General features: G+C 42.1%; 11 protein-coding genes across 11 annotated transcripts; 6 read left to right on the top strand and 5 right to left on the bottom strand.

The window, feature by feature from the left end:
* Window positions 1–33: 33 nt before the first annotated feature.
* EAF02_005992 (uncharacterized protein) lies at window positions 34–1,229 on the top strand (the record flags this gene model as incomplete). The annotated part of the gene is made up of 2 exons (XM_038902040.1): window positions 34–623; window positions 674–1,229. The coding sequence occupies 2 exons, from the start codon at window positions 34–36 to the stop codon at window positions 1,227–1,229; spliced, it is 1,146 nt and encodes a 381-aa protein (XP_038758257.1).
* A 504-nt stretch (window positions 1,230–1,733) lies between these two features.
* EAF02_005991 (uncharacterized protein) lies at window positions 1,734–2,427 on the top strand (the record flags this gene model as incomplete). The annotated part of the gene is made up of 2 exons (XM_038902039.1): window positions 1,734–2,293; window positions 2,367–2,427. The coding sequence occupies 2 exons, from the start codon at window positions 1,734–1,736 to the stop codon at window positions 2,425–2,427; spliced, it is 621 nt and encodes a 206-aa protein (XP_038758256.1).
* A 1,273-nt stretch (window positions 2,428–3,700) lies between these two features.
* On the top strand, window positions 3,701–4,084 carry EAF02_005990 (uncharacterized protein; the record flags this gene model as incomplete). The annotated part of the gene is made up of 1 exon (XM_038902038.1): window positions 3,701–4,084. The coding sequence occupies one exon, from the start codon at window positions 3,701–3,703 to the stop codon at window positions 4,082–4,084; it is 384 nt and encodes a 127-aa protein (XP_038758255.1).
* A 1,463-nt stretch (window positions 4,085–5,547) lies between these two features.
* Window positions 5,548–7,065, top strand: EAF02_005989 (uncharacterized protein; the record flags this gene model as incomplete). The annotated part of the gene is made up of 5 exons (XM_038902037.1): window positions 5,548–5,850; window positions 5,910–5,935; window positions 6,005–6,021; window positions 6,074–6,417; window positions 6,469–7,065. 5 exons carry the CDS (start codon window positions 5,548–5,550, stop codon window positions 7,063–7,065), a joined length of 1,287 nt encoding a protein of 428 aa, XP_038758254.1.
* Window positions 7,066–7,766: 701 nt separating this feature from the next.
* On the bottom strand, window positions 7,767–8,171 carry EAF02_005988 (uncharacterized protein; the record flags this gene model as incomplete). The annotated part of the gene is made up of 1 exon (XM_038902036.1): window positions 7,767–8,171. The coding sequence occupies one exon, from the start codon at window positions 8,169–8,171 to the stop codon at window positions 7,767–7,769; it is 405 nt and encodes a 134-aa protein (XP_038758253.1).
* A 1,837-nt stretch (window positions 8,172–10,008) lies between these two features.
* On the bottom strand, window positions 10,009–10,829 carry EAF02_005987 (uncharacterized protein; the record flags this gene model as incomplete). Its single annotated transcript, XM_038902035.1, has 2 exons — window positions 10,009–10,184; window positions 10,289–10,829. 2 exons carry the CDS (start codon window positions 10,827–10,829, stop codon window positions 10,009–10,011), a joined length of 717 nt encoding a protein of 238 aa, XP_038758252.1.
* A 4,207-nt stretch (window positions 10,830–15,036) lies between these two features.
* On the bottom strand, window positions 15,037–16,074 carry EAF02_005986 (uncharacterized protein; the record flags this gene model as incomplete). The annotated part of the gene is made up of 3 exons (XM_038902034.1): window positions 15,037–15,559; window positions 15,614–15,879; window positions 15,952–16,074. 3 exons carry the CDS (start codon window positions 16,072–16,074, stop codon window positions 15,037–15,039), a joined length of 912 nt encoding a protein of 303 aa, XP_038758251.1.
* Window positions 16,075–18,622: 2,548 nt separating this feature from the next.
* On the bottom strand, window positions 18,623–20,035 carry EAF02_005985 (uncharacterized protein; the record flags this gene model as incomplete). Its single annotated transcript, XM_038902033.1, has 3 exons — window positions 18,623–19,192; window positions 19,251–19,538; window positions 19,826–20,035. The coding sequence occupies 3 exons, from the start codon at window positions 20,033–20,035 to the stop codon at window positions 19,058–19,060; spliced, it is 633 nt and encodes a 210-aa protein (XP_038758250.1). The 3' UTR covers window positions 18,623–19,057.
* A 1,120-nt stretch (window positions 20,036–21,155) lies between these two features.
* Window positions 21,156–23,740, top strand: EAF02_005984 (uncharacterized protein). Its single transcript, XM_038902032.1, has 5 exons — window positions 21,156–21,565; window positions 21,705–21,858; window positions 21,916–22,066; window positions 22,122–22,186; window positions 22,235–23,740. Exons 1-5 carry the CDS (start codon window positions 21,444–21,446, stop codon window positions 23,414–23,416), a joined length of 1,674 nt encoding a protein of 557 aa, XP_038758249.1. The 5' UTR covers window positions 21,156–21,443; the 3' UTR covers window positions 23,417–23,740.
* Window positions 23,741–24,082: 342 nt separating this feature from the next.
* On the bottom strand, window positions 24,083–25,070 carry EAF02_005983 (uncharacterized protein; the record flags this gene model as incomplete). Its single annotated transcript, XM_038902031.1, has 3 exons — window positions 24,903–25,070; window positions 24,608–24,846; window positions 24,083–24,465 (listed from the first exon to the last, which is right to left on the bottom strand). Exons 1-3 carry the CDS (start codon window positions 24,974–24,976, stop codon window positions 24,083–24,085), a joined length of 696 nt encoding a protein of 231 aa, XP_038758248.1. The 5' UTR covers window positions 24,977–25,070.
* Window positions 25,071–25,482: 412 nt separating this feature from the next.
* Window positions 25,483–26,460, top strand: EAF02_005982 (uncharacterized protein; the record flags this gene model as incomplete). The annotated part of the gene is made up of 2 exons (XM_038902030.1): window positions 25,483–25,540; window positions 25,667–26,460. The coding sequence occupies 2 exons, from the start codon at window positions 25,483–25,485 to the stop codon at window positions 26,458–26,460; spliced, it is 852 nt and encodes a 283-aa protein (XP_038758247.1).
* Window positions 26,461–27,623: the final 1,163 nt, after the last annotated feature.

Raw genomic sequence — 27,623 nt, 5'->3', positions numbered from 1 at the left:
GGCACTGATCATGATTCAGTTTGAAAAAGGAATATGTTGAAGTCGCCATCACTGAGCAGATCCCAAGCTTCTCCTACTCTCTATCACTATGCACCTACTGCGACACGACCCTCACTGTCGCGCAGAACATCGGCTGCAAACAAACCTTCTCCTTCGCCACAATCACAACCACAACAGCAATCGACACCCCAGTCGCAACCAAAGAAATGGGTCTATGTTGATGCATCTACGCAGTGGAGTCCTCCTATGATGCCTTCTAGGATGGCAGATGGAGCATCGCCGTCCGCGGAAGTGAAAGTAGAAGATCCTCCTCCAGAGCCCACCATTGCGCCAGAGCAACCCAACGTCAATGTATTACGAAATATAAACCCACCAATACAACCGGAATCACCAAGCATGAAGAGACGCCAATCGGCAATTGAAGATGCGAATACTTCCAGTAAAAAGGAGTCTCTCTCGAAAAGAGTAAAACCTCAAACGTCCGTGAAGATTTTGCCTCGACAGTATGAGCACTGTGAGGAAGAGGATATGGTGATTCTTATAGCTAGTATGATCGCAGAATTGATTCAAAGAAATGATGCTCTTCCTCCCCAAGGCGGGGTGTTGACACGCTTTCATTCTAGGTTTGTATATCCATATTGTACCAGGATACCTCTTTACTAATGAGTTCTAGGTCACCTCCTGGGATTTCTGTTCTTGATTATCTGGCGCGGCTTGCAAAGCATGCAACCCTCAAACCTCCTCTTTTACTTTCTATGGTTTATTACATTGATCAACTTTGCGCATCATACCCTGCATTTACAATTACAACATTGACTGTTCATCGATTTTTGATCACAGCAGCGACGGTAGCGTCAAAAGGACTTTCGGACATTTTCTGGAACAATTCTACGTATGCGAGAGTCGGTGGTGTCAAATTGGCAGAATTAGGATTACTGGAGCTTGAATTTTTACACCGTGTTGATTGGAAAATAATCCCAAAGCCAGAAATGTTGACCGATTATTACAAAGGCTTAATTGAGCGAAACGAGCGTTACAAAATGGAAGGAGATATGACGGATGACTCTGATGAATTAGAAGATGACGATGAAGAAAGCGACGAGCCTGATACCCCCGAGCAAGCCGAGGTTAGAGTTGACGCAGATATGAGTAACACGAAGGAGTCAGATGCTCCACATCATAAGACAGAGTCTGGACATGAAGAGTCTTCATGGCGAGAAGGGCCCTGATTGCGTCTCATAATACCCCTTTCTCTTTCGCCTTGATTCTTTGGTTTTATGGCGTTGGGTAGGAGTATTTTACACGGCATTGATAAATAGATCAAGGGGCGCCTCGGGTTTGTCTGTTTTTGAGGGAATCATGTATATACTCAAGTCGAAATGCAAATGGCATTATTTGCCAAATCTTATGAAAAGCTGTTGCCCTTGCAGGCAAACAGTCATGTTATGTCGAATGGGTAGAGAAGAAACACGAAATGGTCTGGGAACATTATAGGGCAAATATCAAATTTCTTGAATCGAGGCCGTAACTGAATGAATTCTCAACGTTGTACGTGCATTGTGTCGTACAATCCATACATCAAACGTTGAAATTGATCCACAGCATGGAATCTCGAACATTCGCGCTTATCATCTTACGTAATCACAGCCTTCCCCGGACAATAGCTCCACGAAGCTCTCACCTCAAATCTCCAGCTTCGCTCCAACAATCAACCCGATAACCCAAGCACAATCATGAAACCCGCCACTCTCCTCCTCGCGCTCTGCGCACACTTCCTTCCCTCGACCGCTGCAATCACAGACCAAACAGACACAGCAACAATTTACATCCAACCCCTCCTCTCCGCCTCCGCATACCCACTAGCAAGTATATCCTACAACCCTTCTACTCTCTCCGCCTCCCTCTCATCCTACGATCCTCCTACCGATCTCCTTCCCGAGATATTCTCATCTCCAGAATCGGAATCCCGTAACCCCAATGAAAACCTCGCTCGCATAGGCATATTCGATCCTGCCACCTCTGTCTTCAAAAGCTCCACTTCTCTTCTCTCCTTGTCGAATTTCGAAAAGGGTTACAGACCGACTATTCTTTTGACGTTGGACTCGCAGGGTGCGGTGTTGGGGGTTACGATTAAGAGTGGTGTTATAGATGCGGGTGCTACGAGGGACTTTGCGCCGAAAGTCGAGATTAGACGGATGGTTGAGGGGAAGGAACCTGTCTTGGGTCCTAAGGTTGTTTTGAGTAAGGAGGGAAAGCTGGAGAAGGAGGTGCCGGAGAAGACTTTTTTGCAGAAGTGAGTCCTTTGTTGTTGGGTTTTGCGATGAGGTCAAATGGATAGATGGATGTGCTAATATTGTGAACTTTAGGTATTGGTGGGTTCTTTTGGGAGCAGCGATGTTAACGATGACTGCGGGAGGATCCGAGTAATAAGTACGGCTATAAACTTGGTATCGGAATTAGAGGGATGCTTCGGGAGTACACGGGCGTTGGATGGGTTCATTAGACATCGTTATGGCTGGGAGCCTCTACGAAACGATATGATGATCAGATCTCGGCCGACTTCATCATGTAGACTTTTGAGCCCTCTCGGTGTTAGATCTCCATGACGCGCAACATGGTGTAGTAGACACTCTATGGCTTTGTCAGGAGCAGAAGGCAAGGAAACCTCGAGATAGTTGGCGACGTCGCTGTGTAATAGATCAATGAGTAGCGACCTCATCGCTTAAAAGGAACATTATACCCACGGCTCTTTCTAGCATGTCGGATAACCTATAAATGCACACGTGTTGAGTATAGGTTTATAATCCGAGCATAATGTACATGTTTCAAAACTACAATTTACCAGTTCTTTTTCGCTTCCGCGGAAAAGTTGTTTGATTGATGATATGCCCAAGAAGACATTCTTCAAATTCGTTGTCGTCTTCTTCAGTGTTCAGTCTCAGTTTTAGGAATGAGGAAAGGAGGAATATTATCATTATTATTAGTAAATACCAGAGAAAAAGAAAGAAGAAATACAAGGTAAAAAGATTTATATCTGGGAAATCAATCACAAATAAGAGAGGAGAAGTATATGGTGTGAAAACACGACGTAGAACACAAGAAGTAAATCTTTCACTACAGCTACCGAGTTCGCTTGATTCTATGCAGATGAACACTCACATGATATCGTCGCCTGCCAATCTTCCCAAAATACCTGCACCGCCTCTATGATATAAAGCGTACTTATCGATCGAAAAGATGTTGGACCGATCCCCCCACCGGCCGGGTCTCTCTTCCTACCACGCTCGGGACGTTCGTGCAGCCAGGCAGTCGCGCGCCTACGGACCAACTTCATATAACCACGGTCGCTTGTAGCCCTACAATTTAGAATTGATGGGTGATCAGAGATGGGTTATTGGCGTGATTGTGGGTGTGGAAAGAGGGCTGTAGGGCTGAAGACCCGGACGAGGGCTTTGCGAGGGAGGAGCTTGATGTTGTTTGTGGTTGTTGGGATGGCTGGTGGGGGGTGTGGATGTTGGGGTTTGATGGGGGTGTACAGGTTTTGGGAGTGATATATTGGGGATGGGATGGAGAGGTTGCGCATGCTTGGTTTTCTGTATTTTGGTTGATATTTTTGTCTGGGTTTTGAATACTATCTATCTGCTTCGAATTTATTTGTTCGGTTTATAGAGCTGTCATTCACGCGAAGAAAATACATACAATGGGCAATTCATCTTCGCATCACTCCGTCTCCTCTCCAGCATCCACTTCCACATCTACTTCCCAACCTTCCTCCTCCAATTCCTCAACTAAATCGCACAAGCACTTTCACATCCATTCCAATCCTTTTTCCCACTTCCATACCCACAATCGACGAACATCTTCTATCGAAGAGCACGGTTCGCTTTTGAAAAATGCAGATGATGATATCGAAGAGGATGATGATGGTACATATTTACTGCGCAGAGGGAGCACTGAATCGAGAGAAGAATGGCTAGCGCGGAAACAAATCATCGCTTCGAGAATTAAGGGAGATGGTGTGGGTGATGTGGGGGTTAAGATGTGGAAGGATTATAGCATTGTTGATGGGAAGGGACGGCTTTGATGGAGGGTTTGGGTGGTGATTATGCTGGGTTTGTGATGTGATTTTTGTACTTGGATGGGTATGTCCTTGGAGAGGGGTTTCAATTGAGATGATTTTCGGTTAGATTTTAGGGGGTTTCTTTCAGGTTGTTTTTTTGTCTTTTTTTGGAAAAGCGTTGTATGAAAGTTTGTTGGTTTGTACGGATTCTTTTAGTAGATTTGAGTATGAAAATATTGCAGATATTTTGAGGTGCTGATAATCATATTTGAGCGTCCTTGAATATCACCTGAATATATGGACTGAAGCTTTGAAAGGGAAGACTTTCCCGGAATCATTGGGGCCAAGTCATTTGCTCATTGAATTCTTGATAGATGAAAGAAGTACTCCGAGATTTGAGGGAGTATTGGGGACTGTTCGTGGAAGATGGTGACATTCGTAGGTTGTAGCACTAGCCGCAGTTGCTCCTGATCAGGAAGAACCCCCGAGGTATCAGAATTATAATGTAAAGTTTGTTAGCTCACTAGGGCCTAACCATCGGGAATAGCTTCATAGACGCAACGTTACTCTCGTCAAAGATCTTTTAATCTGTAAGAGGAAGAGAATTGCCATTTCCATTTATCCCTAGCATACAGCTAGAGAGGTATATATACTGTGAATGGACGTCCATCCATTTCCCGCTGCACCTAGTTAGATGTCAGTGGAATCCGAATCTCGACTCTCGAGGGACTTATATCTAGCCACCGATGCACATGAAGATACTTTACAATTACTCTTCAACAATACTTAACCTTGAAGAGCTTTAAATAACCTTGTTAAGCTACTACCGGGGTTATTCGGCAATCGCTGAAAATTAGACGCCAATTTCAGGGGACGTACAGGGACCATGATACTATTTATGGGGTCTCTTTGCTCTAGATTCCAGAACAACCATGCTAAATTGCTACTACCTCAGCTAAAATTACTCAGGGTAGCTACTTCCACGTTGTCCTCTACTCCTTCCTTCAGCTGTATCTGTCTAGAGATTATAATACGGAGATTATAATGTTGTTTACTTAGCATATGGATAACGTTAAATGTCTTGAGCTCTTACCTCCACAAATTATCCAACTACCTAGACAGCACATAGAGAGAAAAAACCTGAAAGCTAGAATCGACAGAGTACCTACCTACCTACTTATTATCCTTGCAGAGCGCACCTGCAATTGGGGGATTATCAAAAGCAAATAAAAATACAGTAGTGTGCCTCTATTCTACGTGTCAGATTCCAACATCTTCTTAAAATTGTTTTCTTCTTTTTGATACCAACTGCATTGTTGCTGAGCCACTGTCCAATTTTGTATCATATCCCATATCGAACCGCTTTCAGTCACATCGGTACCCAAAATTCTGGAACATCACATTCAAAAAATCCTCCATTCTTAGATTCCAACACGGAAACGCCTCCCCCTGATCGCATTCAGTTAGTCAGAAAGGCGTATTTATGAATGGCTCGAAGACGCAGAGCTGATTCTGCTAGCAGCCAGCAGCAAGCATCTATGCCGGCCCAACGGCGTCGTTCCACCCTTCGAGATTTACAAGCTTCGAATGCCGATGGAGATGTCGTAGCCCCAAAGGTTATTAATGCTGCACCGTCATTGGAAAAGGCTGAAATGTATGGAATCAATGATAAAAGATCTACGTCCTCGAAATTGCTTGCAATGGCGGGGCGCATGTTTATTGAAACGATTCCGCAATGGTTGGCTGTGGGTGCTATGCTTGGGTTGATTTTCGGAGGTTGTTGCTCAAATGTGAGTGCTCCTACATGTTTAGAAAATGGGAAAGGATGAGGAGCTCATTGCATACTTAGGTTTTCGCTTTGGAAGCCATTGTCAAGTAAGTTTTGACTCCCTTGCTTTTGACGTTATATTGTTTCGAGTACCCCGCTGACATTGATCAAAACAGAGTCGAGAAAGATAGCGGTACATCCCCTCCATGCACCACCTCATCGAATGCCATTCTAATTTTCTGAAGGAACTCTTATGACATTTGTTCAATTCATCTTTGTAGCTGTGACCAGCTACATCTCCCAATTCGATCGAAGTCGACCCCCGCTCTTCCTCACACCAAATCGTGTCCCTATACGTCGATGGATTATAAATATTGTTTTATTCTTTACAATCAATGTCATGAACAATCATGCATTCGGCTATAATATTTCAGTGCCTATGCACATCATTTTACGATCTGGAGGTAGTATTACAACCTTGGCTGCGGGATATCTATGGGGGAAGCGATTCTCTAGGATACAAATTATCGCCGTCATTCTTTTGACAATTGGAGTAGTTACAGCAGCTATGTTCGATGCACAGTCTAAGGTATTATCGCGCTTCTTATACCTTCGAATATCACTAACAATCCCCTTGCAGGACGGAAAAGTAGACGCAGACATACCCTCTTTCAACACAGGACTCGTCATCCTCTTTATTGCCCAAGTGCTCTCTGCAATAATGGGTCTTTACACGGAAGAAACCTACAAAGAATACGGGCCCCACTGGAAAGAGAACCTCTTCTACTCACATATTCTCGCACTGCCTCTTTTCGCTCCTTTTTTCCCCTCCATGTATCGCCAATTCCTCAGGCTTGCCTCCTCCGCACCGCTCAGCCTTCCCTTCTTCGATGTCCAAACGCTCCCCTCGGACCTCGTCTCCAAATTCTCACAAATTTATCTACCAAGCCAACTCGTCTTTCTTGCTATGAATGTGCTCACACAATATGCATGCATACGCGGAGTTAACTTGCTTGCCGCTGCATCTTCTGCACTTACGGTCACGATTGTGTTGAACGTGAGGAAATTAGCTAGTTTGTTATTGAGTATTTGGTTGTTTGGAAATAGACTTAGTCCTGGGACCTTGGTGGGTGCGTTTTTGGTATTTTTTGCAGGCGGATTGTATGGTTTAGATGGAGGAAGAAAGAAGGGTTCGGGTAGACTTAGAAGTAGTACTAGTAACGGAAAGGTGGGCTAGTCAAAAAATTATATGTTATATAAAAAGCTGTTGTTCGAGGATTCAGGGTAAATAAGTTGTGAGATCTCATATTTTTCTTAAATGCCTTCCTTTCAGCGACTGTCTTTTCTTCAAAGTTCAACAATGTTTCATCGGCGTCTCGAATCTTGCCAACTTTCGTCCTGAGTTCTGAAAAGCTGGTCCGAGGACTTCGGTGCAATTACATCATCACCAGGAAAAAGGCTCACAAGGTTGATTTAACGAGAAGATATTGATTATAATATTCATTTCCTCATGCCCTTCCTGCTTGATATTATCTATCTTCTAACCGATACATCAAAATTCCCAATCGTCTATGCCAGACTCCCATAAAAACAAATTGCAAGAAACGGAATTAATCTACATATCCTCCGAGTAATCTTTGCTGCGGATATCACTCAAAGCGGGTTTCCCTCTCTAGTTCTTGATATCTTTCTGAGTTTTAGCTTGTGGGCGATGGTGATGCAGATCTGTCCATACTTTACAGATAACGGGTGGATGGTGTGGTGACTTGTCCCTAAGAGAATCTCGAAGATATGAATGGAAATATCGCGGACAGGATCGATGTCCAGCATCGCATCTTCTTCTCTGAACATGTCTTCTTGACCTTCTCTCTCCTCCCGCAAAGATGATGGAGAATCCCCTATTACTCAAATATGTTGTATTCATCTCCGGTAATCAGATTAATACCGCGATGTAGAGCCCCGTAGCACGCTAGTCCCCAATGATGGGGGCGAGCGTACTCCCTGACTATGTCCTCCCTGAATATATCCTTCCTGACCATATCCGCCATTACTATACCTGTGAGAATCCACATTACTGTTATAACCTCTCAAATCCCTACTACTACCACTACCACCACTGCTACTACCATATCCATTCTGCGATCCTCGAGATCCGTTTCGTGGAGAATTGCTGCTGTCTCTCGAACTATCCCTATCTACGTATTTATTTGAATGCCGACGACGAGGAAGTGATGATCGATGACCGTTAGATTCGTACACTTTTTTCTTCTCGTCGAATTCGTGCTGTGGGATTTTCTTGACGGGCTCGACGTGTTCCCCGCGGGATCCGAAACAGCAGCACATTTTGTTAGTTTTTGAGGAGAATGAAATGGAAAGGAGTGTTTGGGAAGCCTGAGATAAAAGAAAGACTAATTTTCAGATTCAAAAAGAGTGACTAGATAGTTAGAGAGTGAACAGACGTCTATTTTCCAAGAAGAAGAAGATGAAGAAATGAATCCAGAAGAATCAAGAGATACCCCTCATCTATATACACGAGCCAATATCCAAAGGATCACGAACAAGTTAGTCGGCCAAACACGATACCACCACCCGTCTTACAGCATCTGCAGTGTCCGGTCTCTAAACCCAATCTCTTCTCATCGCCGCTAACAAACCCCATAACCAACTTCTCCAAGTGCCTTTATCCAATCCCAGGGACACGCATCCGAAACCCAGGAACCCCATACCCGGCTATGTGTTAGCGCCCCATGAAGGCTGAGCGGTCGAGGTCCATGGACTTTTGTTCGTTTCAGAGAACTAAAACATGTTGAGGTCATAGAATAAGCGCGGTCGTGGGAAATCGACCGCTGCGGCAAGGTACTCATGGTAGTGTTAAAAGATGAGTTTCTGAATTTTGAGGTACTGTAAGTCGAAGACATGGAATTGAGTCGTACGTTTTACAATGCGAAGAGATACATGTGATACCAAAGCAGACAGAAGTTGGTATGAAATTAATCCATGAAATGACATGTGCAAAGTTGTGGGATACAAATCTGGTAGCCGCCGGCTCAGAAATCAGTTTACCAAACCATCGGGTCAGATCCTATGAAGATCCTCCAGGAAGCGGAAATCTTGGGGTATTTCATCATTGCCGAATGTGCTTCTAGATTGTTGTATGATCATTGATTAAGGTATTGAAATTCCAAGTCCCGGGTGGTGTTCAAAATGCCGAGAGGATGATCTCATATCTCACTTTGGTAGATAAATTCAGTGGGATGGTCAGGTAAATAGGAGATGACGAAACAATTTCATATTGTATCCCAAGATTTTGCAGGAACAGCTTCCGCTCATGACTTCCAAATAGTATACTCCAACCATCTGATGGATAGTACCCAGCTCAGTAGTAGTACACTAAGTTTCCAAATCCTCTCAAACACAACCGCGACTCTACACCTGAAAACTCTGATATTTGATAATCCAGTCTTCTGGTTTGTATATCTTGAACACTATACATTACATTTTTTAAGAGGGGGAGATAGTTCCCCCGCGATTTTGATTTTTAGCGAGCCTGGTTCGTAGTCACGAGTAGGAGATAGGAGAGTGGAAGAAGAGGTCCTCACTTAGGTTCACAACTAATGCCCGGGTATGAAATGCTTACTCCTCAAGTAGCCTCAGTATGAGCTTTGTTTGAACGCCCGCTGGCAATGAACAGTAAGATGGATAGGAAACTGCAAAATCACTCATACTACCCTTTGGATTTGGATGTTTGATATTAGTGCTATCCGGTCTGCTCTATCATTGTCCACTTAAGATGAGATCTGCAGTGTAAGATATTCAATGAGAGTTGCTGATCCAGAATTCACTAAATGCTGTATTGATACAAGAGTAGACCTACTGACGAGAGCCGCTTGGCATCATAAATCATCAATTGCAAGTATTTTTCTGAGCCAAAGCACTATGGAATCTCAAGTGGTTGGTCGATTTCTCGCTCCTGGTGGCTTCTCGAAGCATGAACCTCAAATTGATATGGATGTCCCTATACCATTCTTCTGTTATCTTAACAGATCAATCTTTTCTGTATCTAATTTTCGCATCGTGGCTCGACCCATGGTTCCCGGGTATTATCATAATCCAATAAATCGATCATCTCTCATCAATCAGCTAGAATATCAACAAAACTCCACGGATGGAGACACCACTCTCATCTGATAATCTCTCTTCCACCACTTGCAGCGCCTCCCTCCTTCTTTCCACCAGACCCAGCCAACCAAGCTGCCGCATCGAAATTTTGCAATGGATTGGCGCCATTGGCACCGCCTGTAATTCCACCACCACTCTTCTGGCGCTCCTCAAATTCTGCTTTGAGTTCTGGGTCCACTGTAAAAGATGTACTGTTAGCATAGAAAACGAAGAATATATTACATGGCATGATTGTGAAGCCTCAAATCTGACTCCCAGAAACTCAAGAAGAATACACATACTATTATCCATAAGATAAGGCATTCCAAACACAATAAGCATGCTGAATCCAGCAATCAAGATCATAGGATTCTTCAATAAACTCAATGGCGAGAACCCCACTCGCTCAAGATAATAGTTTTTCTCGACAAGTGGCTTAACTTCCGCTGTGTATTTATCATCTCCGAGTTTAGAAACCGGGATGATCTCTCCCTTGTTGCTCCATTCGTTGGCGCGGAAAGTGGTAAATGCTTCGATGGGAATGAGATTCGACTCGGAGGATGCAGGATGAATATCGACGCGGAGAGGAATGAAAGCGTGGGTGGGAGAGGAAACGGTGAGGAGGTAGGAGCCGCTGGTAAGGTTGCGGAAAGAGAAGGAATTGGATGGAGTGAGAGGCGCGGTGTGCGTGTGAGAAAGGGTACTGAGGATTGCGTGGGTGGAGGGGGGGAGAGTTGATGGGTTTAGTTGAGAAGTCGTTGGGATTGTGAAGATGAGTTGAGTTGCGAGAGAGGAGGGGAGAAGGGAGAGCAGCGAAAAGACGCCGAAGATTGAGGGACGCATTTTCTAGGTGTTTTGGGGGAGGGTGTCTTTTTGGACTTGGGAGCTACTTGAGGGTCTGGTAGGTGATGTAAGGTTAAACGTATCTTGAGCCGGAAAAATGAATGGTCCGAGCTTAGGTAACCTTGGGATTATACATTTATCACATCTATTTCACTTGCAACATAAACGTTCACTATTTTTGCACTGATAATATACCATAACGTGGTTTATCATCGAGTGGGCCATATCATCGAGTGGGCCATCATTTTTACATACAAAATTCGTCTGTGCGTAACCGTGCACTTTCTTTATTTATTGATAAAATTTCTAAAAATTGAAACTATAAATTTTAATTATATAAATAATATGAAAATCTAGTTATTTATTGAAAATTCAAATTATTATAATAGTTATTATAGAAATATTTCTTTTGTAACGAAAATCGTGACAAATTTCATTTTTTTTCAAATATAAAAGAAATTTTTATATCAAAACTAGATTTATAAAGAGCTAAATTTTCATTATTATTTTATATTTATTTTTTCTAAAAATAATGATTGATTATTAAAATAAAATATTAAAAAAGCATTAATTTTGGTGTATTTTGGAGTGGCCCACTCGATGATATGGCCCACTCGATGATAAACCACGTTAACTGGTATGTATATATCAGAATATATATCGGGTTACACATCAAAGTACTGCTTATCACGATCTTAAGGATACGTCGTGTAGGCATCTTGTAGTACCTTTCAACCCAGTACAGCTCCTACTTAGCAAGCGCAAAGTAAGAAGGCGACAGAAAATTGATATGCCTATACAATCTACGATACATCTATTTTCTTCTGATAAAATGTTTGATTGTAGGGCTCCAGCATTCGAAACATATTGCACAGGGATGAAGGATATCATGAAAAGATATGGAAGTCGATTTTTGACCTTTTTTATCACATCGCTTCTTTTGCAAGTGCAAAATTCAACGACGATTACCATACTTCTAGAATTTTGCTTTGATGTCTGAGTATTGACCTGTAATGTTTTTTGAGAGCTATCAGCTCAATCACAGCATAAGTAGGAGTTATTTTTCTATCATAATTGAGAAGACAAATCTCAACTCTACAATTCAATCCCATGTTTCTAGGATCAAATATTTCCAGCGAATTTAGTATTTCGGCAACATGTAGGTGATCAGAAAGTATACTACCCTTATATACTTCGTCACGGCAAGATTTACACACGCATTAGAGGGAAAAGAAAGACCCGTAAACACAATACTGGCGGTATGCAAAACTTCTTCCAGTCAACCAACATGTTGTCAATCAATTTTCACCTTGCGGAACAAGTGGCTATAGTCAGGGACGTATGTAGCATCGAATAGGTCCACGACACCAGCTTCTGACAGATTATTGCTTCGAGAAACACTAGGAAATACTATTGTGGTGATTAGAAACCAAAATCGATGCCGACGTATTGTTTATCAATGATGATTTGTTTAGCCAAAATAGCACCATAATGTATTCGTCTTAAGATTTCACAATCCAATCTTTACACCTACTGATTTCTATCAACATATAACGATATTACTAGGCATTTTAATAGCTCCACCGACTTGCTTTCACACTACACACCTACAGTTTCGCCATCACATTGCAAAGTTGCAATTCAACGACGATTCTACACAATCGTGGAATAATATACAGCAAGTGCCAACTGCTATCAGCCGAAACACGTTTTCACACCAAAACTCATCATTTATAATCATAAATTTTCTTATTATTATTAATATAATATAACTTTTTATTATTATTTATTAATTTATTTTTAATAACAATTTGATAAAAATTAAATCAATTATTTTTTAGATTTTTATTGATTCTATTATATAAATTGAAAATTAGAATATTTTCAAAATGATTAGATTTACTAGTAAATAAGCGAAAATCAAGCAACTTTTTTAATATTTTAATTCAATCTTATAAATTTTAATATTAGAAATTTCTTAAACTTTTGAATTATAGAAAATATCAATTATCATTATATAAACTTTATAAAAACAAAGTTTTATTAAATTCAAATTATTATTTATAGAGATTTTTATATTTAAAAATATAGCAAAAATGCGATTTTGGTGTGAAATTGAGTTTCGGCTGATAGCAGTTGACTAGTACTGTACTTCTCAATTACCGAGTCTTAAAATTGCCATCAGAGTCGTTTTTCACAATGATATTGTGAGAACAAGTCGATATTCAAACGAGTGGCCGCGCATGTAGCTTCTATATAATTTCCACTTATTGCTATAATCTTATTAGGTAGAGAGTAAAGTCGGGTTTCTAGAGACAAGCGAATAGAGAATAGAATATAAGATGTGAATAACCATCTTTTGTTATCTTATAGAATATAATATGCTTCATTTACATAGAAGATTGTATTTCTGGAGCATTAGCTATATAGAATATAACCGCAGGAAAATTTATACCTCATGAATTCCCCTACAAACAAACATCAAAACCCAAATCAGCCCATCCCACCTCACCTCACCTCGCCTTCATCAACCCACCCATCTCAATCCAATTAAACCATACACAAATAAATACAAATCACACCCTCCTCCATATCAACCAAGCTAAACAGAAAACAAACTTTCACAAAACCCAGCATCTCCATATACATACCCAACATACCCTTCCTAACATACCCTTCCCAACTCCCAACCAACTAACTAGGTAGCAGAACCCAAGCATAACATAACAGCACATATAATAAATCCTAGCGAACCCCTCATTTCCCCACCACAAAACGGTATGAAGCATGGGTTTAGCATAGCTGTAATAAGTAGTAGGTAGCCAGTTATTCCCAAGAATGCAAGCACTGACTTGTGAATTATCACTCCTCATCGGAAATCTACTACTCGATTGATTTTTTTCTCCGAGACCCAGATCCTCCTGACTTTGAATCTCAATCTTCATCTCAACCGCCAAACGTAAGCATAAACATAAAGATAACATTTATGTGTATATATACTTGTATTTATAGTTCCAGGACCGCATTCTCTGTTATTTCCTCCCCCCCCCCCTTCTCCCCAGAAATATTCTTCTCTGCCTTATACCACCAACATAAAACACACCACCATACTGGTACATTCATGCATCTTAATTTTTCTTTTCTTTTCCCTTTTTTTTAAAACAAGAAAACAACACGCATCGAGAATAACAAACAACCAAAAGTCACCCGCAAAAAACAGTCTTCCCTAGTACTCATCACCTACCTAGGTAGCTAATTACCATAGAAAAATCACCACCTCCTCTCTTCCCTCCTCTCCACTCCACTCTGATAAATCAACTCCCTCCTCTTCCGCACCCCATTCCGCCCCCGCAATCCAAATCTCCAAAAATAAACACCTACCTACCTTAATACACCCACCAACCAGAGTGCCCTCGCAACACAAAAACCCAACGAGCAAGAGAGGCAAACACCAAAAAAAAAACTACAAAAACATACATCAGTGGGGATTCGCTGGCGGTCACCCACCCAACTACTAATCCACCGATCTGAAGCTTGTATATGGCAGGGCGGACGGGATGCCCAATTCTCCTTGATCTATGGTCGTATGTGCCAGGAACTCTTTTAAATATATCTATAATCTACTTCTCTATATTCCAGCGCAACACCAGCCGAAAATACTTTGTTCGATTTCCGATGTAGCTATTTCTTATTACTCTACACTCCAATGAAATTATTTCCGAACACGGATAATAGAAATTCTAGCCTAAGGCCTTATTAGTACCAACAACACAATTACTGAATACTAATTTATGTATTTTGTATTTTGGAGGCCAAACATATGGAAATAGAATTCTCGTAATAGGAGTTTCAGAAGACTGTTCTTTGACAACCATAATTCGCCCCAAATGCTCTGTTGCCTTGTTCGCTATAGCGAAGCTTATCCGTATGACGCTTTCCATATCTTGACTGTTCGAATATGCGCTCAGGGAAACTGTACGATATGATATATAGGTGCGATACAGCCATTGCAGCTGAATCATTACAATTTTCTAAAAGAAAGTTTAAATAACATATACATAGAATTATATATAGACTAGAGATCACAGTTACCAAATATTACATCTGGATCCCTGTGTCAATAGAAGGACCTGATTAACATTAAAACCATCATCGAAGGCGTAAAAGACAAGTATATCGTTATTGTGCGTTACCAAGCTCGACCGGATCAAAGCATAGCTATACCAGCCAAGACCGCTACAACAGCAGAACCCATTTTCCACCAACCAAAAGCCGGCGCGCCGTTGCTTATTTGAGAAACGATAGGTGTAGGACTAGTTGTGTTGGAAACGCCTGTAGCGGCTGGGACTGTCGTTGAGGTCGCGGTATTATTTCCACTGATTGAGCTGACACTTCCGGCTCCAAAGCTGCTTGATCTTGCGCTACTACTATTGCTCTGCTGTTCGATGCTTGAGGTGGTCCTGGTGGTTATACTTGTGCGTATTGTAGCAATTGGCGTAATGGTCGGTAAGCTGCTTATCGTGTGTATTGATGTTGAAGATGACGGGAGGCTGCTCGGGCTAGAAGATGTACTGTATAAAATGCTTGTCGTGCTTGCTTGAGCAGGTCGGATAATCGAGGTTGGTACGACACCATTGGCGACTAGACCAGTAGTCAAAGGAACTGGAATGAACGTATAGTCAGTTCCCGTCATCGTATCGGTGTATATATTCGTTCTATAATTGTGTGTGCTAAATAGACGTCAATTAGCTGTTATCGTTGTCCTAGGGTCCTTGGATTCCTACCAGACAGCAGACACCGTGCCATCAGCCGCACAATTCCATGTTTGGCTATCGTCGCCAGGTTTTATGAAAACGACGGTGGATGGTCCCTCAACCACAGTTGCTCCTGCAGTAAGAAAGCATCTGTTCAAATCAACAACATTATAAGATGCAGGACCGTCGCAGTTAGGAGGTCCTTCATCACGACCAGGTCCGTTACGGTACACACAGGCTACGGTTGTGTAGACCGCAGGAGCGCATGCAATGAGGTATGTCGTTGCTTCGGCATTCTATATGGGGATCGTCAGCACAACCGCTTGGATATGATAAACATGCTGCTAGGAGAAATTCTCCATCCATACCTCACCGACAATCTGAGCGACAACATCTTCTTGTCCATATTCTGGGATGAAGAGATTGACCGATTGCGCAGCGACAATGCTAACGAGGGAACTAAGTAGCGCGGTACGAGCAGTTGCGACCATTGTGAACTTGAAACGAATGACAGATGTTGAGGAATGACAGATGTTGAGGAATGAAGATGTATAATATCACAGGCGTAGAGAATGAAAATGCAGATATTGAACGAAATTGATACGGCGGAAAGACTGTTGCGATGCAATGTGTGTACTTTGAAGAAGACTGAAAAGGAAAAAGAGTATGCGCGCGTAGAGATTATATGATAAGAAGTAATCTCGCTTGAGATCTCCGTATACAAGATCATAGTACTCGTGCTGCCAGAAAGGATGCAACTCCGACGCTAGATGCACATAGCACCGGAGTTGCATCCTTTCTGGCAGCACGAGTATTGATTTTGTGACGATGTGACCCGAATCGCACACCCCTCTCGTCGCATTCGCTTGTAGTCGGCGGAAGCGATATGAAAGTGGTATAAGCAGTCTTCCACAAATAGTGCGTGCTGTTTTACTCTCGGGTTGATAGGCACCGCTTGAACTGAAGCAGATATTGATATGTAGCGCAGAATATAGCCTTATAATTCTCATAGATATATCGAAGGAACATCATAGTAATCCGTTTGTCGCATCTTTCGAATAATTGTCCGCCAGTATTGCTCGTCTCTGAATTCTCAGAACTCGATACTGTATATTAGCTTTGCAAAGTGAAGATTGAAATGCATGATTGTTTTCTCAGAACAGTTAATGTTCGACAAGGGTTGTAAGCAGTGACTTCCTAGCAACGGTTTTTACTTCGTAGAATAGTGTTACGATAGTCAGGTACCAACTGTTGGTACGACACAATTGGTCAGTGTGGCTGGGGATTTTAAGTGCTGCAGGTGGGTCAGAACTGTTTTGGGTTACGGAAGTTCGGACCGAGAGAGCTAGGCCTGTAGCCTAGCTTTTAAGCCTCAGGCCAACTCACAAACAATAGCCGACCATAGTAGAACCCTCAGGCAGGAAGTCATGTGAACTGAGCAGATTGATCAGAAGAGAATAAAGGTCTATATAAGCAGAACATATAGAGGAGCTTCGCTTCGTGCTTAACTCAAATACAGTATATGCCGATTCTTACATAATTAGAAAATATAACCAATGAAAATTGAAGATTTCATCAGTTTCTATTTCGATAATAGGTGCAAGGGTAATCTTCTCAATCCAACCTCGCTATTAAACTCCATGCAATTTTCAGTACCCTCTCAATCATAATCCAATGAAATTATTCCCGAACACGGAAAATGGAAATTCCAATATGAGGTCTTGGTAGTTCCAACAATACACTTGCTAGATACCGATTCGCATATTATCACAACCATCGTCACCTGATCTCCTACTGTACCTAACCGTATCAGGACTAGCCTGGTTTAGTGCACGGACTATAGGGTTCTGCACTTACCCCACGTACACTTTTCTCCTTTTTACCTTCTCTTTTCTCCTTAGCTTAGTATTCTCAATATACGAAATACCCTTACCTATACAGTATTCTTAGTTGTGATAGTAATCTGATCGATTACAAAGGCTGCTTTGGTCTTGGAGGTTGAAATATCTTCTGGATCTATCAACTCAGATTGATACTTATATACAAGCTATCCTGGGCAGTATCTCCGATTAATGAGATACTTAAGATTAAGGCTGCAATATACAAAGTAACTCAGTATAGACAAAGATACTCTATAGAAATATCATCTAGAGGTAGTAACGGTTTCTAGTAAATAGAGTACATCATCACCAATACTCTAGAACGGGTTTGTACCCTTGAGCCCTAGCATTTTCCATATTCTAGGTATACTTCTAGGTATACTCGGTGTCGTTTTGAATGAATGCCGACCTCAATTTAGCTAGTGTATATCACACCAAAAACCATTAAAAGTCATCTATTTCAAAATTCTATATCAATTCAAATTATAAAGATTGAAAACACAAGATTTTAGATTCTATTAAATATTTAATCAAATTCTATATATATCTTTTCAAAAATTAAATTATTTTATTTCAATCTTTAATTATTCAAGAAATTAAAAAAAAATAGAAGTATAGAAATCAGAACTCACTAATTTTCAGACTTTAACTCCTTAAAATTAAGGTCTAAAATAACACTTTTTGAAAGTGATTTTTCTTTTATTATTATTTCTTTAACATTATAGTTGAGTATCTGAAATTTTGATATATAATATATTAATAGATTCTATTTTTATTAAAAAAAGATTCAATAAGATATCTATATTGGTTATTTTGGTATTGAATTTTGAAAATGCCGAATAATCACGGATTTGAGTGAAGAATTCGTCTAAATTTGAGGTCGGCATTCATTCAAAACGACACCGAGTACAGTTAGACTTTCCGAGGAAAACTAAAAACAGTACGAAAACGTACCAAATTTCGTACTTCAAAACGAAGAACTTTAGAAGCAAAAAAAAACCAAAAAGACGTTTTACTAAAATTGGAAATTTGGATTCGGGACAGCGACAGTAGCAATAGAACATAGAGATGGCCCAATTCTCTTCAGTCTATGGTCGTATGTGACATAGGAGAGAAAATTTGGGAATATATTTGGAAAAGTCTCAAGGTGGTGAGCCTATGAGCGAGCTGCGCGGTGACAGTGGGGAGGTTGTGGTAAGGTTCATCACTGGGATGACTTGTTGATACTATCTACCTTGACAATTTTATTAGTATATTCAATTCAATATACCAAGTCGAAGATTCCGAATCTCGAAATGAAACACAGAAAACACTTCAGATTCCAAAAAGGAAATAACACGCATATAAAGACCATGCATAGTTCACCCGAAAAGAAAAAAAGCCCTTGTTTGAAAGAAATTCATATTCTGCCTAATAAAGCTGTGCAATTAATGACGAAGAAATCATAAAGTCATAAAAGTGAATTGATTCAGAGTCGAGATAATACACAGACGAAACGGAATACTCCAATCCGAACGTCATTTCCTTCCCATACCATAACCCCATTCCGTTAATCCTTCCCAACGATCATACCCAATATTAAAGCCTAATACATTTACTCGAATGGGTTGGTGTGGGTTCCCCACCAGGTGAGGAAGAGAGAGAGACCGACAGTCTCGAAGACGCGGGCGAGAGCTCCAACGGCAACAGTGTCGAGTGGTCGCTTCTCAGTGGTGACTTGTGCAATGAACTGATGAGATTGTTAGCAGGTTATTCTTGATATAAATGTTTCTAAATGGATAACGTACAGATGGAGCAGATGAAGCCATGAAGATCAAAGATCCCAAGTATGCAGCACCCTTGTATGAGAGAGTACCGGTAGCATTGATCAAAGCACCAACACCATATGATTGGACGGCGCTACCGACAAGGGAAGTTCCCCATGCAGCAGCGGCGGAAGCAGCCTCCTTTGACTTAACAAACTCCTCCTTGGAGTTGGCAGCTTGAGCTCTGTGGTAGGTTTCGCCGAAGACTGGGCCGAGGACAGCAAGGGATGCAGCGTGGTTGAAGATGGTACCGAGGGCAATAGCCGATGGCTTAACTGGTGGGAGGTCTATTGGAAGCATGTGTTAGTGGCAGCTAATGGATGGGGCAGAGGGGAATTGAAAGAAAAACGGGAGCTAGATGAAAGAAGGTGGTGATGGCAAGATAATGCTTTGTGAGGATGCATTTTGAGGACATTCCATTGACATTTCAACTTGGGAAGTGTAAACGGGACCAATCCCAAGCTCAATATGTCAATTCCAAAGCTCTCTCACAATGCTCCAGCATCACCAGTTCCATTCCCAGCCATCTCCCATTAAGACTTCCCGAGCATGAATACGTACAGTGAAGAGACATGATGTGATTGATTGAAAAGATTAATTAAAGGTTCTTGATGATTGATGATTGATGAGGTTGTTTTGTTTGTTTGTTTGTTTGTATTGATGAGTAGAGGAGAAATGTGAGAGATGGGAGGGACAAAGAATAGACTTATGTAGCGGGGTGAATGGAAGCTAAAGCCATTACGGATAAAGTTGGGAAGGCACGTCATGGAAAGAGTTCCAAGGCAGGTGAAGACCGGGTTTGTGAGAGGTTGGCATGATTGTGGAGTAGCAAACAGGTGGAAGATATGAGAATGATCGGGAAATCACTTTTTCTGGCTTAACAAAGGCATGGGATTTTGAGGTGGAGCCTTTTGAATAAATTGCAAACCATCTATGTAGAATCTAGATTGATTGTGGATGTGATGTGAAGACTCGAGAGAGTACACATGCCAGTAGCTCATGTAGAGTACCAAGTACACCGTCGAGACAGTATACTTGTTACTTTCAATGAGTATACCGATACCTACCATAGTATGTGTGTACCTCTGGTTTATTTGTTAGACAGGAAAGTACAAAGTAGTCGAAAGTACTCGTATGCATCCAAGAGAAGCATGTATCCAATGGAAGTATCGATCAAGTAGAAGCATATATCCAATCGAAGTATCTATACCTTACCTAGGTAGTAGAAGTATATATCCAATACAAGTATATATCTCGTAACCCAAATGCTTTTCGATTGATCGAGCGTACTTGCCTTCCCAAAACAAATAACTCACATCTTAGACGCCACCAATAATCTCTCGTGAAACCACAAACTCGTCGTCCCGGGCCAGACACTACCACTAGACTACGTATCCTTCATACCTGTTCCTGTTCCTATTCCCGTCCCTCTCTCTCCACTTGCAAGCTTTGCTTCAAATTGCTTGCTTGCTTGCTTGCTTGTGCTTGCGAGCTTGCTTTTCCAAAAAAGAGCTCTGAGCTAATTTCCCCACAACTTTTGCATTCACAACCAGATTTATCCTAGAGTGACATCATACACGGACCTGATTCTCCAACTTTAACATTGTGGCGTTCTGGATCACGATTGGAATTGAAATCACGTGGACGACCTCGACCTCGGGAGTTTGGGGATTGACTTTGTGGCTAGTTACCGCCGCTTTATTAGTTTCCGCTCGATGATCATAAAACGGCGTCAATATAGCTTTGATAGCCTGATAGCCTGATAGCCTTAGGCACCAACAACAATCTCCTGCCGTGGTGGTTACGTACAAAATACCAACGCGCCTAGAAGTGATCCTTCCCCGTTCCAAAACATTCATCCCAACTCCTCCTGACGACTCTAAAACACCAAGCTTAGACCAATTAAATTGTATTCAATATGAAACCAGTCCTCTGTACTTAACACCATTCATTCCTTGGACACGTGATACTCATTAGACTTTGGTTGCGTACTTTTTTCCCATCAAAACTCAATTTTCACTCAAAGCATTAAAAGCCCCTTTTTTCTTATTGTCGCCGATTCTATCTTTGGTCTGAAGATTCCATATCATGTTATTTTGGTGTTCGTTTTTACTTTAGGATTGGGATTTTGGATGGTTGTGAATTTTGAAGCCGGCGTTAGTGAAGGTGTAAGATATGGAGGACCAGGAGTCTTTATTGGGTCATCGGTCGAATGAAAGGTCGGGCGCAAGCAGTATTGCTAATGCATACCAATATGCTTATCGACGAACAGGTTGTTGGAGAGCATCTTTGATTGTGTAAGTTGGATTTGGGTTTCTTTATTTATGTTCGATTGTCTACCCAAGTACTTCTTTTGTACTACCATATTTTGCTTGTGTTAATTTGCATCTTATTTTACGGAGAATTGTTAAACTCAGCTAACAATCAAAACTCTAGACCTTGCTTATTTTTAGCTACACTTTTTCTGACTCCATTATACATGATGAATAACAAAGTACAACCAAAAACTAGACATATGGAGTTCAGAAATGTAGTAGGATATTTTCTACAAGATGATCAGAATACGAATTCGGAGACCTTCAATTACACTGTAAGAGAATTTACAATCACGTTGTCGGATATTAGACTAACATAACAATCTACTCAGGAGTCGAACTTTGGGTTAAAAGATCGTGTGTATGACACGGATGCAGAATTTGACCTGGAGAGGCAGAAGACTCAATGGGAAAGATTTGAGAATCATGTTGTGAAACTCAACAATCAAACTCCCAAGAATGTTCAGTATAAAGTTCTTTACTGTATGTATTCGAGATCACTACTGCCATCACATGATATACAACTGACAGTTTGAAGTGGGGCGTCATGGAGAAGGTTATCATAATATAAAAGAGACTGAGGTTGGAAAAGAAGCATGGGATGTATGTTCTATCTGACCCTCAATATGCGATTCTTACTGACCTCCATAGTGTTACTATTCTCACTTGGATGGAGATGAAAATTCTACCTGGGCCGATGCTCATCTTGCTCCCACTGGTGTTGCCCAAGCTCTGGTGGCCAACGACTTCTGGGAGAAACTAATCACTACACAAAAGGCATCTCCACCACAATCCTATTACGTCTCACCCCTGACACGTTGTCTTGAAACATGTTCCCTTACATTCAGCAATCTACCACTTCCGCCCGCCTCCCCTCCATTCACCCCCATTATCAAAGAACTTCTCCGTGAAGGTATCTCCTCTCATACTTGCGATCGACGCCGATCGAAAACTTATATTCATGCTCTCGCCCCTACTTGGAAATTTGAATCCAATTTCCCAGAAGAAGATCCCTATTGGCGCGCCAATTACTCAGAAACTCACGAGACAGAGAATAGAAGATTCAAAGCTCTCCTGGATGATTTATTCACGAATGATAATAGTACATTCATTTCACTCAGTTCCCATTCCGGAGCTATCAACACTATCTTACGAGTTATCGGCCATAGAACATTCTCCTTGAAGACAGGAGCTGTGATTCCAGTCTTGATTAAATCACAGAGTGTAATGGGAGAAGACCCAAACCCAATCTACAAAGGTCCAGAGTTTGCGAAAGATCCGAAAGTGTGTTCAGCGCCTCCACTACCATCTGATACTCCAAAGCCAGTAAATGATATCGGCCTCCAAAACCCTGAGGACGCCATTCCTCCCCCACCACAGCCTCCAGCTCCGGAGCCAGCTACTCCCGCCGAGCCAAACCCTCCCACGGATCCATTACCTCCCGCAAATCCAAACCCTCCCGCCGAACCACTTCCTCCTGCTGAGCCAAACCCCCCTACCAACCCAGCACCACCCATAGATCCCGCAAACCCAGCAACAGTGGAAACGAATCCTCCTCCCGCCGAAGAAATACCTTCTCAAAATGACGAGGTAAATCCTCCAGTCGAAGCAGCTCCACCCACAGATATAGCTGTGAACCCACCCACCGACCCAATCCCACCCCCATCAAATAACCCACCAACCAATCCCCCAATCGAAGCAAACCCTCCCATCAACGCAGCTACCCCACCAAATGAATCTCTCGAGGTCGCCAAGCCCGACCCCATACTACCCGCTGACCCAGCACCACCTATTTCAGGAGAACTTGGCACTGGTGATGGAGTACCTTTGTAGTTCTAGTTTCTTATTCTCTTAAACAAATACTTATTTTTCAAACCAACGGAAATCTCTGTTTCTCGTCATGATGTGGTGTGATGATAGTGTAGTAGTACTGTGATTTTATAGGAAAATGGATTTTGGCGCTTTGCGTTTTGCGATGGATTGAGTGGGAAACTTATGTATGGAATATAGAATATAGATGCGTAAAGCATTCTCGTGATATCATTCTTCGATATAGCTACATCAGAATTTTAGCAAGGGCATACTAGGACTCAAGGATCAAGCTATTCTATATTTTTGATCTTTCACAAGCCAATTTGATTTACAATTCAAAGAAACAAGAAGATGCCAAATATCGAGTGTTTTTGATTCTCAATCCATATGATCTATATATAGACTGTAAAAGTAATCTTACTTGAGAGAAGATTACTCCCTCCCCCTCGGGCGTCCATGATACACTAGGTATGCAAACTGCATTCATGTTTCCACAAGAGCAGCATCTTTCCTAGATATGACATCATACCATCTATAAAGCCACCACAGACCAGCATGATGAAAATGACTTTTAGACTCCAAGAATATATGCAGTCCTCCTAGCATCCCATACAGATCCATTTAATAACCCTCATTCATTCCGCCTCCTTGAGACAAGGAATCGCAAAATATTTCCACCCATCTATCTCACTTCCCCTCCCTAATAGGCAACGCCTCATTTTTTTCCACCAACTCTCCCACCCCCAATCCCCTCCCAACCTTAACCTTCCTCTTTTTTTCGCCCGCCTCGCCATCCTTCCCCTCCTCAATCGCCTTCGCGTCCTTTGCGCTTCCTGCGCTCCCGACAGGCTCTCCCTCATCCCCATCCTCCTCATCTAGTATCTGCTCGCGTATATACGATAGATCCAAGTTCATCGAGTAGGCATCTTCGCCGTCGGCGTAGTACTTTGCTTCAATTTTCTCGGTCTGGAATCCGAGTGTGTCGCGATAGAGACGGAGTGCAGCTTGATTGGAGACACGGACGTGGAGGGATACGTATTGGGCGGAGAAGGTTTCGACCATTGCTTTTTCTATTGGATTGGTATGGTTAGCTTTTATGTTTTTGTTCTTGTGGAAATTCATAGTCTTGATGTGAAGACCAATTCCCCGTGGGTAAGGAATGGAGATGAGAAGGGATGAGAATGAGTAGGGCAAGGAAAAGAGAGAACATACGACTCTGTCTCATTAGTTTCTCCGCAATACCAAGACGACGATGGGTGCGCATAACACTCAGACTAGTAATGTGACCGTGTTGCACGCCATCCGCAGGATCTTCTTCCATTTTCGCAAGGACGTAGCCGACGATGCGGGGGTAATCGTAGGGGGTTTTCTGGGGACGCGAAACGTCGACTGCGACGAAGGAGAGTTGTGGCCAGGAGAGGGCATGGTAGAGGTAGTATTTCATGAAGTAGCTAGAGGGGGGTTAGTTTGGAGGGGTAGAGGGAAGAGAGGGAGGGGAATGACGAACTTTTCGGGAAGATTGGTGATATTGGCATGTTGAACATGCGGAATATCCGAGGATCGTAATAGTCTAATATCCATATTTATCAATGCGACGACCTTTCTTCCAATTTTGCTCTTTTCAACGGAGGACTGTGAGTGATTTGAGTGGGATAGCTGGTTGGTTGTTTAGAGCTCGGTTTGACAGGTCAACAATTGGTGTATGGTGTAATGCAAAGCTTCCTCTCAAACCACACGTAACTGGTGCGCTTAACCGATAAGAACTAAGGAAATGATAAATGGACCCCGGGGATTTCTATGCCGACAATTATGTATAACCCCACCATAGAATGCTCAAGTGATGTATGGTGGGGGTATGAGGAAGGTGAATAGGTTAGGTAGTCAATGGAGTGAAGTTGGGACTATTTGTTACGCATATATAAAGGCTGAGTGGACGTTTCCTTTTTGCTGTTGTTTATTCGTTTCATTTCCTCGTTGATTGATCAAGCGATCCAGTAATCAAAAGACAAAAGTGCAATCATCACTTCTATATCTGTGATATAAAACAAAACTGCTCGAGAAATTCATATCACATCAAAAACTACGCAATGGCTTCAAATAGACCCTTAGAAGGCAAACTTGCCATCATTACTGGTGCTTCTAGAGGTGAGTCAATTGCTTGTTGTCATTTCTATTCTACAAATCTTTCTCTATGTTCCCCAAGCCTTCTTTCCACTCCTACCCATAAAGTTATACATCCTATAAAACCAACACCAACTAACAAAACCCCAGGGATCGGAGCAGCAATTGCCGAAAACCTCGCATCAAAAGGCGTCAACCTTGTCCTAAATTATACATCCAATTCCTCCGCTACTCTCACCAGCGAGCTCTCCAAGAAGCTCGAAGAAAAACACAGCATCAAAACTTTCATCGTCCAAGCCGATGTATCTGAGAAATCCGGCGCAGAAACCATCATCGGCAATACTAAATCCCATTTCTCAGACCCCTCCGGAAAGTTCCAAATCGATATCCTGGTAAACAATGCAGGTGTATCTAAAAACACACCCATCCCAGACATCACAATTGATGACTTCAACTGGCAATACAAGATCAACGTGCTTGGTCCCCTTCTTCTCTTACAAGCCGCACTAGACTATCTTCCCCACGATAGATCCGGCCGCATCATCAATCTCGGTTCCGTCTCTAGTTCCGAGGGTTTCTGGGGCCAAACGGTATATGGCGGTACCAAAGCAGCTGTAGATGCCATGACACGAACCTGGGCACGCGAATTGCATGATCGCGCAACGGTAAACTCCATTAATCCAGGTCCAGTGAAGACAGATATGTGGGCAGGTACCACTGCGGGTTTCAAGAAGGAGCTGAAACCTTGGATTGAAAGTACTCCTGGAAGTAAGATCAGGCCGGATGTGGATGATCAGGATTTGGTAGATGATGCGCCAAATGCGGGAGGAAGACCGGCTTACACTTCTGAGATTGCGGGGATTGTGGGTATGTTGTGTACGAGTGATAGTCAATGGTGTACTGGACAGGTTGTATGTGCGAATGGTGGAATGGTCTTAAGATAGTGTTGCTGGTATCTGGCTTTGGGCATCGAGTCTCGATTCGAGGATAGTTGATCGTGGATAGATTCCGAGCAGATTCTAATTGAATAAGTATGACCATGGATATTGAAAAGTTCATACTTTGCCTTCTTGGTCTTAGCAGATCATTTCATCTATTGTAAAGATAATATCGTGAATTGAAACAAGTTCGTCATTATCCACCCCTGATTTTCGACAGTTATCATTTGGTATGGTCTCGCTGAGTCGAAGGCGATAGATATACCAAGTTCGGATGAATATGTGCGAAGCTTTCTCATAGATATGAAGAATAACTTCTTAGATTGAAGAAACGAAGATTTCTGAGAAGTTAAGATAGAACGAGAACTTTTCGGGTATCCTTTGATGTTAGGGTAATAATGACGCTGTGATATTGCGCCGATCATCTGCCCTGTCAATAACGTATAATATATATGAAGTTGTCGCTTATTTGCGACTAGAACTGCATAGTAGATTCGGTGCTGTAGAGTGGCAATGATATCTCTCAAGACGGAATCGGTCAACTTTGAATCCGGCATGATTCGGGTCAACTTGACGGTTCTCGGGTGGCAACCTGTTTTTAGGATGGAAAATCGGTATACTGATGCTCGAGTCTGTCCAGGATTCAGAGGAATCCCATTCGTCGTCAAATTCCCAGGTTGTCACTGTTTCCTATCGAAATGTGGCTTTTTTTGGTTGTGGTACTTCCAATTGTCATTTGTCGAAGTATAAATGAGGCTCACTCTTACGTGGCACCGCAGAATATATGCGTATGCGATGGTTCTTCCGAGAGGCACTTTGCTGTTGCGCCCGATGACATAAAGCTTTCTTCATTTTGTTCAACGTAAATCAGCAGACTGATCTCATCAGTTGATGATTTGTGATCTGTTTTTTATCGGTGAAAATTGCATGATGAATGAACCAAGGCGGAAGTGGTCAGCAATTAGAACTCTCCAAGCCCACTAGTTCAATGTTGATATACTCGAGTAGTTGCGAAGCGATGTCTTCGTCTATTTCTTTAGTCTTACGTGATAGACACAGAGCAAAAGTGGGTTTTACATGTAGAGCATTTTATCTCTGCTGGGAAAGGCAGAGAAAATGGGCTACTGGTAAGAGACATTTTGCTTGGACATGCTTATAGCAGAAATGAA

This window comes from Botrytis sinoallii, assembly GCF_014898435.1.
Source record: "Botrytis sinoallii strain Bc 23 chromosome Unknown BSIN_009, whole genome shotgun sequence".
Lineage (NCBI taxonomy): Eukaryota > Fungi > Ascomycota > Leotiomycetes > Helotiales > Sclerotiniaceae > Botrytis > Botrytis sinoallii.
This window is presented reverse-complemented; position numbering and strand designations above follow the sequence as displayed.